The 15,486-nt window shown below is 45.0% G+C and overlaps 1 protein-coding gene and 1 long non-coding RNA gene across 2 annotated transcripts in view; one reads left to right on the top strand and one right to left on the bottom strand.

Annotated features, from left to right (window-relative positions):
- Nucleotides 1-281: 281 nt before the first annotated feature.
- The window catches only part of Gasp (Chitin binding Peritrophin-A domain-containing protein Gasp), a 53,483-nt gene continuing 38,278 nt past the window's right edge, over nt 282-15,486 (bottom strand). The window contains exons 3-4 of the mRNA XM_037413139.2: nt 13,741-14,128; nt 282-1,072 (exon numbers count right to left, since the gene is read on the bottom strand). Coding sequence (XP_037269036.1) covers nt 967-1,072; nt 13,741-14,128 — 494 coding nt within the window. The 3' untranslated portion in view covers nt 282-966. The remainder of the gene's footprint in view (nt 1,073-13,740; nt 14,129-15,486) is intronic.
- Nucleotides 10,041-14,434, top strand: LOC142776635 (uncharacterized). The gene is made up of 3 exons (XR_012887692.1): nt 10,041-10,231; nt 13,243-13,351; nt 13,665-14,434. It is a non-coding gene; the product is annotated as an uncharacterized LOC142776635 (long non-coding RNA).

Genomic DNA, 15,486 nt, shown 5'->3' with positions numbered 1-15,486 from the left:
TGGCGCCTTGGGAATGCTTGTCGCTAAACTTTCAAACCAGTTTGCATATTCAGAGAGTGGCGCCCTCACATTATTTTTGCGCCACTTTCACTCTGACTGGTAGGAGTTAATTTTTGAAGCCTCCAGACAAAGTCACGTACTCCGTTATGACTGCGGTAATAAATGGCATTAAGAGCGACTCCCATAAGGTAGTATCCTGCATTCGTATCGTGCATCCGTATCCTGCATCCGTATCCTGCATCCAAGCACTTCGATGTTAGCAATGAACCAGCAGCTGTCAATGTGTTGAGAGATAATATTTTATTATGAAGAAGAAGGCGAGATACAGCCGAAATCAAGCGTCCATGTGCGCTCAGTATTTTCCGCCAGTAACCGTGATGCTCTCTTGTCACATTTGTTCACGTTATTTCATTTTACTTCAATAGGACACCGCTCGTGATTGCACTTCGAGAAAGGAGGCGTCGCTGAAGCCCCTCCGTAGAAGGCACCCAGTGAAAACAAAGGAGCTTTCCGCAGCGCTATAGCGAGATAACTTCTTACGGCACTAGGCACCTCAAAAATCATACTGATTTCTGTTGACAATGTACTCCATATGACTAATGTTTTATTCATCGAAAAAAAAAACTTTCACATGCATGCTTGTTGCCATAAAGCGCTTCAGTGTGAGCATTTACCTACTGGCAAAACTTACACTCAAATCAAGAGAAAATGTACGCAGTCTCTCCTGGGCACACGTCGAACTGTTTCTGTTCTCTTGCTGCGATGTGAACACCGCCATAGAAAAAAACATGGTGAAATGAGACTCCTTATATGTGCGTGAACGAGAAATTTCCAATTTAGGATCCCGCAGAGTAGAGCAGCAGCCACAACTCCTAGCGCAGAATGCACAATAGCCGGGTGGGTGTACATGGAGTGGACATCTTGTTGTGTGGCGACCGTCTTGAGCCGCTGATGGAGATGCGTTAACTACGAAGACGGGGCTTCATCCGACGACGACGATTGACGATTGCCCTTCTTGTGCGTCTGGGTCTTTTTCAGCGTCTTCACATCCAGTTCCCCGTAGTAGTTTTCGCTGCGAAGAGAAAAAGCAAAAGTGTGTAATCCGTGACAGTGACTAAAGCAAGAATGATAAACATCCCGAAAGTAAAGATGCCCCCTGCCGTTAGCACGGGCCGCGTTGCGTTCATTCGAGTGTGCATATAAGCAACGCGCACTCTTGATTATGCGTAGCGCAGTCTCTCTAAACCAACGGAACAACTTGTCTGACAGGTGTTCTCGTTCTAGTACTCTATACTACTCGATAATGCATTATACTGATTTCGCTCCAGGTTCCACTGCGAAAAGTTTATAAAAAATGGCATCTGGTGTATTTTACTACGACCACAGAAATTAGGTGCAACTGTAGATATTTTGTAGAACTTCTACAGAAAAACAAAAGATAACCAAAAATACCTAGGTATAGCACTAGTGATCACTCGCTACACTGCGAACAAGCAATATTTGTCGGCCATGTGGGTTACCCAAGAAGGATGTGTAGCGACGACGGTTACTATGCGATAAAAACTTAAGCAACCCGAAGCAAACGCCGACCGCAGGATGCTGTAAACAGGACGTAAAATGCGGCATGTACATTTGATTTGAAGAGCAGCACTGCATGAACAAGGCCGTAAAGCGCAGCCCAGCCAGCCGTTGGCATTTATTACAAAACACTCAGATGTGCTCCCAAGTAACAATCCAATACTAACCACCACCGTGCCACAATAGGTAAGAGCATCGTGGCATAATGCGACGGTTATCTCATCTTAACGGGTATCGAGCGCCTAAGAAACGCGCTTCCCGAACTACAAAAGGTCTTGTACCTAGGTGTCAGTATAACCAATAACCTTTATGGGTGTGCACATAATAACGTTATATCACCTGCTCACAAAAAGCAAGGATTTTTTAAACCCAACACGGTGACCCAAATAAACATTTTTCGTCAACCCAAAACTCGAGTACGCGTCTTGCATCTGGGGTGGAAAAAAATTGCTTCCCCAACACTGCTTGAATCCATTCAAAATCATGCCACTATATTGATTTGCTCAGCACGACTTGCTCGCTCGATTCCGTGCTGAAAAATTGTGTTGCTCGCAATCTTAGACGTCAACGTAGCTCTCGCAGATTCGGCCCGCCATCCGCGATCTCCTGACGTCGTATAGCTCTTGCAGAGTTGTGCCCCATCCTCGGACTTCTTCAACAGTGTGCCCCCTTTCATATCTATTTCTTTTATCTGTCACTCCTGTGTGGTGAGTGCTCTCTCTTCTTCCTCTTTTTCTATTCTGTTTCTTCACTTTCTCCCATTCTCTGCAAGGTACGGCACCGTGTCGTCTATAGGCAAACAGAGATCAGGTTCGTTTTTTCCTTCTTAAAGAACCGCGCATTCCCTAAGCATATTCGTGTAACATCACAAATCAACACTAAAAAGAACCTCCTTCTACCATCCCTTTTTCACAGCAGTCGCATTTCCAGCCTATCAATGTTTGACAAATTTTTCTACAGTTTCTTTACCCTCGCACCATACACAAGCGCAGGTCATCCTTTAAATGCCGCTCGCCAATATTGCGCACAGTCAGGTTTTTGTTCCTTTTTTCCCCCGTGTTGCTGTAGACTGCAACAGCCTTTCCTCTTATGTTGCTGACACGACCTGCTCATCTGCTTTTACAAAAAAAGTATCTGCATTTCTTCTACCCTTAGAGTGTTTCATCTTTTAAATGCCAACCAATATACGCTCTCTCTGTTTGGAGCCTTTAGGGAATAAAGAATGAATGAACGACTGGATACAAAAATAAGCCTAATGCCCACATAGCCCTTTATTCTTGTCCAGAATGTAAGAGTCGCAAACACTTTCAATATGGCGTTATAGTGAAAAGTGACCCAAGTAATAATGTCCACCACATAAAATCTAACTTCACCAGCACTTGTTCAAACGATACCTACACGCTCGAATGTTCATAGTCTGGCAAACGACACAACGGCGAAACAGGATAGCCTGTTTACGTGAGATAGAATTTGCACCATGTGGACATCGTCAAGCCATTACCTAAAGCATTGGGAAAACATTTTAATGCAACAGGCCACCACGTCAGTCACCTCATGCTTTATATACTTCAGTCAAACTTCTATTCGAAACGAAAGATATGATATAGAGCAACGACTAATTCGCAAGTTTTATACACTGCAGTAAACACTTACAAGCGTTTCAAAGGGAGCCCTTGAGGCCATTCAATATACTAGATACGCAAAGAAATGCAGTGACATATATTTTTGGAATTTCTGACGTTCTTGAACAACACAAAACTATCATTGTCTTGTAGTCCTTACGTTTGAAAACTTCGATTGAGCAAAATGCCCACAGCCCTTTCAAGCCTCTTCCTACATTGGCCCCTGACCTTTCTTTTAGATGCGCGGATGATTACGGCAGAATTCAATCCTGTGTGTGGCGTGAGCACTCTTCATACGCATAAACCAACTGTCCCCTCTCTCCTCCCACTTACGCGAGGAGGTGCGAAGAGGTGGTAGAGCACTGCCTATCATTTCTCCTCTCACGTTTATTTCTCTGCCACAGCTGTGTGTTCGTTTATAATGTTGCGCGCACTCGCGCTGTTGCTTTCTTCTAGAAGCTATGGGAGTTCACATTACGGCGCAGGCATGGTAATGCGCAGAAATGCGAGGGGGAGGGGTAACATTCGCGGTACACCACATATACACAACTCCACACGCAAATGAAACATGAGGAAACACATACGGAAACAAATTGAGACGCAAGTAAACAGAAGCGCTGCTACGCATCCCCACATGGTGCCCCTTGGTGGGAGAAGGCGTAATTTTTTTCTTGGTCTTTGCTACCTCTCGTTTTTACACACCTAACTGGGCACACCATGCCCAAATTTCACTCTCGCACCATCTCCTCTTTTCGCACGCCCTCTTTCTTTTTCTGCTTTGGTTGGGGTGGGCGTACAAACCATATACATACACAGGGTAAGCATTTGCTGCCTTCAAGAAAACAAGACCCCTCGACGAAGTGTTCAAGAGGCCGCGCAACGCTTTTTCAGTGTGACCAAAAAACGCTGCCGATCTGAATTAGAGTTTACCTATAACACACAAGCCAAACATTACAGCATGGTGAGGGGCCTGGAATTTACACCTATTTTTCAGAATCAGCGAGAACTTCCTCCCTCTTCTATCTACCAATTATGCCTTATACACAAAGTTTTGAGCACTATGCCGACATCCGCAGTGGTTGGCTTATTCTGAGCATCGTCAGCTGAGTGGTTCCCGTTGCCACCGAGCGATTCCACTGGGCGCCCGAACGCTCTATCGCGATCACACTAAATGAAAGCCTCTAGTTGGAAAATTGAAACAAAAAAGATGCCGAAAGTCGGGACGTGCGAGAGGAAGACACGCATCTTATCACCCCTTATCAACCTCTCCCTGCGTATCTTTCGGCATGCTCCCTGGCACAAAAGGAAGTGCTTGAAACTTGCGTGGAATACCTACGACTCCACACGTAACTGAGAGATTACAAAATCTTTCCTGGATTGTAATTAGTGATGCATCGTGCACTAATAACGAGGATACTTTAGCACTTTAATGCCAACTGTATCATATTCGGTACAATGAATATAATACCTCCATAAAGCTACTATATATCGGTATCATAAAAAGCAGCTATTGCAGATTTGACAGCATGAAGAATATACAGTGGTTTACAGATTATACAATAGTAGTTATGTATTTGCAATTATCCCTGATTAGGTTATTCCTCAAAACAAGTTTCATTCATATTTTTCTTAAAGTGAACTGTACACGAAGAGCAAAACAGTCAGCGTTCTCTAGCAATTTTTCTGAAGGCATAGTGGTTCATAGGAATTACAGGGTTAGAGCGTAAAAAAAGTGTAGTAGGGCCCCTTTAATATGCTAAAGAACTTGTCTTCTCTTGCAGCCCCTCTGCGATACCTGTGCATTGTGCTATGCGTTGACGCTGCGGATCAAGCTTTCTAGTAATAGGTATTTGAAAACATCAAGGGGGTTCTGAAGGAGATATATAGGTATGACTACTGTATTGTTCAAGGCGTTGCGATAATTTTATTGTTTTCTGACTCTCCATAACACGTTGTTTTTTGCGGTATCCTAATATTCACGAACGTAAATATCAAGTCTACTAAATAACAGCTAAGTCATCATCGTCGGTAAGGAGGAGGAGGTAAGTTTGTTTACAGAAAGGCAGAGAGGTCGGCCTGAGCGATAGCTTGCTCTAGCCTGCTACTCTACACTGGGGGAAGGGAAAGAGGAAAAGAAAGATTAATGGATGACGATGGTGAAATAGAGAGGTGAGTATGTAGTGTTCTTTCTAGCTGAGACACATTTCATAGCCGCGCACATAGTCCAGTTGTTTCCAAAAAGGTTATAACTGTTCTTGTGACCGCCGTTTTACTGTTGGTGTCTGGCCAAGGACCCAACATGGTCTCATCAGTTGATGACTTACTGTGATATAGTTCAGTAGAAGAAATAAGTGTTTGTCGTTCACGTGCGTATGCTGGGCACGTGAACAACAAACAACAAAATATGTGCTCAAGTGTTTCTGGCACATCACAGTGTTCACAATTAGGACCGGTGTCACTGCGACAGTTGATATGTGCGTAACGTCTGGTGTACGCTACACCAAGACGAATGCGGTGGATCATACTTGTGAGTTGCCGTTTCAATTAAGGCGGCATGCGGAACCTCATTTCCGGGTCCCATTTGTGAAGTCGCTGGTGTCGCCGTTCCGGATTGGTCCCGTGCTGAAGTGTGTAGCTGCGCATCACGCCGCGAAGCAGGGCGTTCGTGTCAGCTCGTGAAAATGCAATGCGTACTTCAGGGGCACTGCTTAAGGCATTTTTAGCTTCAGCGTCTGCCTTTTCGTTTCCTATCACGCCGCAATGAGCAGTAATCCACTGGAAAGTTATAAGATCACCATTTGTTGAAGCGACCTGAATAAGTTCTGTGATTTCTATTGCCAAGCTGTAATACGGGCCTTGCTTCAGGATACAATTAATGGTTTGCAAAGCGGGTTTGGCATCACAAAAAATCGTCCAGGCTCGAGGTCGCTTTACGGAAATAAACCTTATTGCCTCCCGGATAGCGACAAGCTCTGCAGCAGTTGATGTGGTTTTATGGTCCATTTTGAATCGTGGAGCGATATCCATGTCTTGGATGACAAAGGCTGCGGCGGAGGTGTTTAGCGTGGTGGATCCGTCGGTGTACACGTGCAGAGAATCACTGTACGTTGTATAAATGGGATATAGGGTCAGTTGTCTGAGGCCAACAGAAGAAATGAGCGACTTCTTCGTGATTCCAGGTATCTGAAAAGAAACAGGTGGTTTAGGCAGGACCCATGGAGGCAGTGCAGGGGCATTTGGCGGAGAAAACCTTGATAGTATAATATTTTCAAGCCGCGATATTACTCTTGAGAAACTGCAATCTGGGTGAGTGGCGGGTAGAACTGACAGTGGGTGCTGTCTGTGTCTGCTCAGATATCGGAGGTGAACTCTAAGTGGCTCGCAGAGAATGTATACACTGATGGGACAAGCCCGAACCTCTGCGATTGTCCCATTTGTTGAAGCACAGCGTGGTAGACCCAAGCATCTTCGTAAGCATTGAGCTTGAACACTCTTTAACGTCTTCACACAACAAGGTCTAATTTTGGAGAGAACCGGCATGCTGTATCGAATGTGTCCCACAAATAGAGCTTTGTAGAATTGAAGTAGCGATGATTCTGACGGGCCCCATCTTGCTCCTGCTACGCGACGAAGAACGAGAGCAAAGCTCTGCAATTTAGATTTAAGTACTGCGACATGCCTCGTCCACGATAGATCTCTGTGTACGACAACCCCAAGGAACTTGTGGTGCGTTACAGCAGGTATCGCTGCCCCATCAATAAATATCGGGTATTTCGACATATGCTTGCGCGTGAACGCAACACTGCGCATTTGTACATTGAAAGAGTGAGCCCCTGACGTCGTAGATATTTGTATGTGATCGTCACTGCACGCTGTAGTCGAGCTCGTAATTGCGGATGAGTAGTTCTGGATGCCCATATGCATACATCATCAGCGTATGCACTGATCTTCACCGTGCTGGGAAGTTCTGCTGCTAGGCCGATCATTGTGACATTGAATAGGATCGGGCTGAGAACTCCTCCTTGGGGAACACCACAATGAACCTTATATCGATCGGTGTCTCCGTTATTTGTCGTCATGTAAATGATGCCGTCCCTAAGGTAGCTAAACATCCAAGCATACAATCGCCCACCGATGTCAAAATCTTCCAGTGCGTCAAGGATTGCATGATGCAGCAGATTATCGTAGGCACCCTTAATGTCTAAGAAGACCGCCGCCACTAGTCTGCGTCGGCTTCTTTCACCCCGCCGCGGTGGTCTAGTGGCTAAGCTCTTCGGCTGCTGACCCGTAGATCGCGGGTTCGATTCCCGGCTGCGGCGGTTGCACTTCCGATGGAGGCGGAAATGTTGTAGGCCCATGTGCTCAGATTTGGGTGCACGTTAAAGAACCCCAGGTGGTCAAAATTTCCGGAGCCCTCCACTACGGCGTCTCTCATAATCAAATGGTTGTTTTGGGACGTTAAACCCCACAAATCAATCAATCAATGCGTCAGCTTCTTTCCTCTTCAACGCTGGTCATCAAGTCGGCCACACCATCAATGGCAGATCGGGCTCTTCTGAAGCCGTTCATAAATGCAGGGAAGGAGTGATTGCTCTCTAGAAGCCACTCTAATCTTGACAGTACCATTCTTTCTATTACTTTTCCGACGCAGCTGGCTAAGGCGATTGGTCTGCAGGAGGAAAGTGCATATAGAAACGTTTGACCTAGTCTAGTATTCTATTGCAATTCAGAGAACCCGAGACAAGAAAACACTGCAGTATTCATGCTTTAGCTGGCCAGCATCTAAAAGTTTGCTTAAGAATTATGCTGTCATATTTTATGCCCTGTCAATGTACTGGAGAAACAAAAAAAACCTTGCATTCCTATCACCTGAGTGGTGAATAGACATTGAAATGCTCAAGTCGGCGCGCCAGAGTACGTTTTCCTAGCTTCGTCGTAAGCTCAAGCGTTCTGCTCGATTTGCACACACATTAGGTAAGTGAGTTGCTAGAAGCAACAAAACCCATAGCGGCGTCTTAGCGGTTATGAAACTCTGGCGCGAGGGCCACGGGATCAACTTGCGACGGCGCCAGCCGCATTTCGACAGAGGCCCGTGTACCTGGATTTTCGCTGCCTTCTACTGCAGCGTTTCTGAAAACCAGATCGCGATTACAGAATGTAGAACCCCAGAAAATATATCATATGAAGTTGTAGCAACAAAAAGCGCACTATTTTACAGGCTTCGCAAGCGCGGTGCTCTGTACGCATGACCAACGAAGACTAAACCGGGCGCCTTTAAGAAGCCACGTCTCCGCTGTGCGTTTATGAAGGCGCTGACGGGAAAAGTTAGGCAGTAAATGAAAAGAGAAACCAGACGCAGAACAACCCGTCAGACAAGTGTTTCTGATACGGCATGACGTAACTGCGTAACGGGTTCGGCTCGTCTATGCCGCCTGAGATAGCGGCCGCTGGAATTAGACCAGCTCTACGAGGCGAGGGAATGCCTTTTTCCAAGAACACGCCGAGGAAATGTATTCGGCCGGTTGCGCGCCAAGCATGCGATCTGAGTCGCTAAGCCTCGCTCCCGACTTTCTCCCCGTGCTCATTGCTGCATCGGCACTCTTTTTTTTTTCTTTGAAGAGCGCCCATTGCGTAAACGATGGGCTACGTCAACAAGGCCACGCTCTAGACACTCTCGTGCATGTAGTGCATCCTGACCCTCTTTGACATAGTTTTTAAACTCACGCGCCGGGTCGGAATTGAAGCAGGTCGTTCCCAGATATGATCTGCTCGCATAAAGCACTCTTTCGCTAATTCAGCAAGATAAAAGTTTGCCCCATTTTTTTCACGCCCTCAAACACCACGCTTTATGATGAGCGAAAACTTCGAATAAGCAGGGCACGTTACCAATCTGATGCACAATTTACCAAGGGGACACGCTTATGTGTCGAAATGATAGATGGAACTAGAATGTAATTGTCGCTTGCTGTGGAAAGCTTCATTAGAGGAGTTTGATCACGCGAGCATTTTTTTTTTACAGTGAAAGCTGTTGTAATATCACAACACGGGTCACGAGCGGCGGCGTAGTTGTGGCCGCCACCGCCACCACCGGTGTCCGCACCCACTATCGCATGAAATATTAAAAAGACCAAGGACACAGTGAGGGCTCGAACCCGGGCACGCGACGTGCCAGCGCAAAATACCACCACAGAGCTACGCTGCTGCTTGGGACTTCTTCGCAAACATGCCTTAAGCAGGCTCGATGTCGGGAAAGGAATGATGGTATTATGAGTAATAAAGCGCTTCAAAACAACAAAGGAACAACTCGGTGTCACACAATGCGAATGGCGTAGCGAATGGGTCGTCCAATGCTACAACCCATTACAATAGCGTGTTCTTGAACACCTATTAAATGTGCCGCATACCCACTTCAGGAATAATTCATCATCGTCGTCAGCCACTGCATGAACAATTGGCACAAAATTCCTTGCATGTGTTCAGTGAATACAAGGCTTCTACGGAAAATGACAAAAATAGCATTGTGAATGCTGGCCTACTACCCAGAAATTATGAATAATAATGAAGTAGAGGGTACCCAGCAAGTATGCTTATAGCAGTTACCCAAATAGGGGTCATAAACGCCTCTGAAAGGCCGCCATTCTTGCTTTCGCTGTGACTGTGCGACCCCTTCCGCACATGCCTGGCGTTTTTTTTTCCTTTGCGCCTTTTTTTACTTACCTATTGCGAACAAAACTGCAAATCAGCTTTCGTTACAGCGTTCGAGATGTTGCCCTCTCAGATAACGTTATTCATTCAGATAACGTTATATGAGATAACACTCAGATAACGTTATTCAAGTGAGGCATGATAACAGAGTGAGCTCTGAAAAAAACATCCACAATATATGGTCACGAACAGCCACTTCACTTGGCATCATGTCACGCCTGCGAAAGTGACCATTTGGTTGAGACAAGTTGTATTGATGAGCATGGTGAGATGCTGTGAAAATTTCATCTGCAACTTTCGCCGCACACTGGAAGGCTGCCAGCAAGGTAGGAGGTGTTTTGTTCTAATTCGACAAATTTTAGATTTCCGGGCTCATAGGATACACAAATCAGTAAATCTGGACTCTAATTAGGTTCCGCAAGACTTGAAAGTTCCGATTTCACGAGCTTTAATACCTACCCGTTTTGTAAATATATAGAAATAGTTTTTTATTAATCTAGGAGTTTCCACTTGCACGCATTTAGAGAACAGTAGCCAATTTGTAATAAGTCTCTCTCACCTTAGGAAGTAGAGGAATAGAGAAAGAAGCTTCTATACAATGAGCGACTTGCAAATCAATCATATACATTTAAATGTGGAAGACCATCAACGTGGTGAGAGCAGAGATAAGGCATTTGACAGAATAAAATGACTGAGTTTAAGTATCGAGGAACGGTGACGGAGCTGTTTCCAGGGACCACCTGTCTCCTACGTGCACACCTTACTGGCATTAAAATTTACAATTCGATTTTCCTACCACAGCATTGAATTTGGCACGGTGTGCCCTAGTCGTGGGTCTCATTCCCAATAAAGAATGCACATACATCTAGGGGGAAAACACAGATTTCACCTGCAGCATTCAATAACGCACATGCAATGAAGGTTTTATTCAGCAGTGTCTGCGTTCCTCACTTATCTCATCAAGAGTGACTTGCTAAGTGAGCAAGTAACTTAGTAATAGGCATTTCAGTTATTTAGCATTTCTTAACAAACCAGCTGCCCTTTGACCGTTTGCGTGAATACATCGATGTAACCGCCTAAAGTTTTGCGCTCTCGTAACCATATATTTTGTTTCAAATTCTGTTTGTTTTGTTTTTAAAGTAACTAATACATATTTTTTTTCATAAAAATTCTATGGCAGTAACGCCCTTGTCTTCTTTGCAGACAAAGTTAACGCCGACGCAGTAAAACTCTGCCGCACATGAAGTTGTATTGAAAGCAGTATTTAACACAAACCTATTATTTACTTTAAAACTAATACCTAGAGGTTGCTTGTTCATGTTGTTGAACGTGACAAAACATGGCTTAACCAATTTTTAAACCTCAAAAATAAGTATTTAGGAATCAAACCTTCAAACTCAAGCTAACACTCCAGAATAAACAAACGGGGGCGCGTAGGAAGCCCGGAAGCTGTGTTACGTCAGACAAAAAATTCTCTTGGCAGAATTTCAAATTGTTCGATAATAATTAAAAGTGAAGCAACCGGTTTTCGTTAAATACCCAATTTAACTGTACGGAGGAAACTGGCGCGACTGCATTTTTTTCATAAGATATTTTTTCACAATCCATCAATGAAGCGAGACCTCATTTCACAACCGTCATACCACTCATCGCGCATTGATCATCAGCATAAGGTTGCCATTCCGTTTTGCCGCACCAAATTCTTTTCAGCAGCCTTCTTGCCGTAAACAGCCGCCGATTGGAACCACCTTCCCTCTTCCGTTGTATCAATAACAGACCCTTTGTTATTCAAGACTGCAATTTCTCAGCAATGCTTGTAACTATACGCAGTTTCCATTATCTATCTTTGTCTTGTATGTGCTTGAATTCTTATACATTTTTAGTTGACTTATGTTGCCTTCCTGATTTGCGCATCTGATACTTGTTTCTTTATTTTGTCTTTTTTTCTTGTGTGTTATATATGTTGTACCCACCCCCTCTGTAATGCCCTACGGGCCCTGAGGGTATTCTAATAAATAAATAAATAAATAAATAAATAAATAAATAAATACTGCTTCTAGTGCTACATGAGGTGTAGCGAGGTTTTTCCGCCTTGGAGTAAATCTCGTTTGCGATGACGACATAGGCGTAAGTATCACAGAATCATTAATAAAAACTATGTTTACTAAAGAAGAACCTCTCCATATCGTTAAATTGGCACAGGAGGACTTGAGTGTATTAGGAACGCGATTCACCTGTCTTGACATGAATAACATGACTTCGCTGTCGCATACATGTCATTACGTCCTTGCAACTAGTCATGTTTTTCACATAGACCTGTTATGCCACCTCCCTTCGTATAGAAATATGCGCCAAAGGTGATGAGGAAACTGTAGGAACTCAAGCTTTCAAAATCTTAATGAAAATGCTTGAAGGAATCCGTGTAACACAAAAATTCATGCCTGCGTCGGCGGCGTTGCCGATGGATGATATATCCTGATGGGGATATATCATCCATTGATATCATTATTCGAAACAATAATAAACAAAAGTGCAGACGAAGCTACAGTTGAACATAGGCATTCATTATTCATGGTAGTCAAGTACTATTCCTCTGAGCGATACCAGTGCTTCAAAAATACTTGGAAGAAGACGTTATACAACAGTCATGTCAGAAAGTGCCCATTATAATTGGAGTTTTGAATATTTGATATTATATCACTTTTGTAACAAATATTCACCCCTATCGATCCGCAAGCTACACTCTAAGCGTAGTACGCCAACGTACGCTACTTATTTGCACAGCATCGCACACTAGAGTGCTCTTCATGGAGAGTAAGCTGCCGTCTTCGCTCATATAGAGTGAGTGTCGCCGGTACGTCAGCCCATGACGCACGCTTCCCTCACCAGTGTTCTCGGCGTGCTTGGTAAGCCACACGACAACTACTCAACTCACAAACAGACGTCAATTCACATCGAAATGTTAGGCCCAAAGAAATAAATCGTACGTACGCTGCTACTCACTCAGTGTTTCGACTTCCTTTCTCTAGCAATAATTCCTCGCTTCGTTCCACTATTTTTAATTTTTTTATACGTGGTTTTCATTAAAGGGGCTCGAAAAATAAAAGGAACATGCCTTTTCTGAGGTGCGAGCGTGCGCTAGAGATCGTTATTTCATCTGTCGTTACGCTAAGCGGTGGCGGCAGAATACGACATCCTGCTCCCCTACAGTTCTTCGCACTTAATGAAGTGTATAAACACTTTAGAAGCAATAAAACCCTTCTCAACAGCGTAGTTGTCTAACAGTGCCGACCAAACAGCAAAAAAAACACTTCTTAATCTTTTGTTTCACTCCTAGGACACGTGTGACAATTTACCCGGCAAGAAAAGACGACGCCGTGAAGCCCAATTTCCGGCCAATGGCTGATATGAGCATCAAGGGTTGCTTAGTTACCCCACCCGCCAAGGTAACTATGCACGTTTCCGCGGGCGGCTGACCCGTGCGCGCTCGCGGTCTCATCGAAGGTAAACCGCACGTTCAAAGAAAAAGAAAGCCCTGGAACGCGTGTGATGAAACTTCTTTCCGCCGTGCCTCATGTCCCTGCTTAGCGTTGAGCAGGTTAGGACGATTGAAGAGAGAAATCAATTAAAGCGTGCGGCAATTCACTATAGTTGCGCTCTTACTTGACGGAAGGCTAAAAATTAATGCGGCGATTGATTAGTGAGACAATAAACTGCATTATTGAAACAATTTGATGGTTACTTGGCAAAGTTTTGCAGGTCCCCTGTAATCAAGACGAAAGAACATGCCTGCACGTCATCTAGGGAGTGGCCTTTCAGCAGTGTGTGTACTCACCATCCCTGAACATTCTCGGGGTCATCGCACTGAAGCGAGTCGACGTTGAAGACGGTGCCGAGGCTGCAGCCGTACGGCCTGGCCTGTCCCTCGATGCACACGTAGAACTTGCGGCAGTCGGTCGGGTGCGCGTGGCGAGTGAACACTCCTGGCTGATCCACCTCGGCGGGGTCCGGGCACACGAACCCTTCGGCGACCTCACGCTGGTCGCAGCGGTCCACCAGGTCGGCCCACACGCACACACGCTGGTCGTTGTCGTAGGCCAGCCCCGGCGGGCACTCGTAGCGTGAGCTCTCGCCATTCCAGCACGAGAAGAACACGCGGCAGTTGTGGTTGTCCGGGAAGATGCCGTACAGGCGCGGGCAGTTGGGCGTGCTGATTGGTGGCTCTACGGGCACGAGAAAAAAATGTCAGGTGGCTTGTTCACTCTTCTGGGAACCAGAACAAAAATATTGCCATCCCAGAGGATGTTGTTCAATAACGTGCACTGATACCTCACAGTACACGTGCCTCTAAGCCTTCAACTCCCTCGACAACCGTGAAGGTTAATCGGAGTATAAGTAGGTGTTTATTTGTCAGATAATGTTTCTAAAAAAGTTGTATTAAGCAGTGCAGTAAAAGCAGGCATTGTTCAAAATGTAATTAGTTGGCCGAAGCAATCCTATTATTGAAGGAATAAAGCTTAGAAACTTTATACAGCCTTCTCAGAATCGAATATAAATATCGAAAAAGCGGCACACAATATGAATATACAGCAATTCTTGACAATAGCTGGTCGGCTTTGCTGGTGATTTACGCAGTTTTTGACAAAACATATTTATGCTCTAAGATGTAAACAGACCAAGAAAAGCATATAATCAAGAAATAAAAAGAAGACGACCACCCGATTGTAGCACGAAGCCACGTATACCTTTCTCAGAAAGAAAAGCTTCTTAGCGGCATAAAAATTTGTCCTGGTCTGGGGTTTGAATCCGGAACCAGCGCCTTTCTGGGGTGGTTGTTCTAGCAAGAAACTTTCAATTGGCATTGCCAGGGTGAATTCGCCGACAATTAGAAGCACATGAACACAAATATAGCAAATTAGTTCGGCGGAAACCCACTACGCAGAGCAACATGGAAGAGCGAGCGCCCTGGAAAGGCGTTGGTCCCACCCCGTCGCGGTGGTATAGTGGCTGAGGTACTCGGCTGCTAAACCGCAGGGGGCGGGATTGAATCCGGGCTGCAGCGGCTGCCTTTCTGATGAAAGCGGAAATGTTGTAAGCCCATGTGCTCAGATTTGGGTGCACGTTAAAGACACCCAGGTGGTCAAAATTTCCGGAGCCCTCCACTACGGCGCCTCTCAAAATCATATGGTGGTTTTGGAATGGTAAACCCCACATGCAAATGAATCAAAGGCGTTGGTCCCGGTTTCGAACAACGGGCCAGGACAAACGCTTCGGCAAATGCGAAGCTTTTCATTGTGAGAAACCCACACGAATTTCCTTGTGGCTTCGTCCTACAAACGACTTGTTGTCTTCTTTTCCTTTCTTAACCCTTCCGTCACCTTGCGGGTTTCCAAAGAACTCATTTAAAACACCATATAATAATTAAAAAAGATTGTATACATACATTCGTGAGCAATATTATGCTGAAATTCGGAGTGTGCGGTGAAGTTACCATTTTGCAAACTTTATTGGCGAGCCGTCTCTGCACGCAGAGAGCCTTTCTCTGGCCTCGCAATTGCCACAAGATGGCACAGATATGAAT

This window comes from Rhipicephalus microplus, chromosome X, assembly GCF_043290135.1.
Source record: "Rhipicephalus microplus isolate Deutch F79 chromosome X, USDA_Rmic, whole genome shotgun sequence".
Classification (NCBI taxonomy): Eukaryota; Metazoa; Arthropoda; class Arachnida; order Ixodida; family Ixodidae; genus Rhipicephalus; species Rhipicephalus microplus.
Note: the sequence above shows the minus strand (reverse complement) of the source record. Positions and strands in the feature narration are given on the sequence as shown.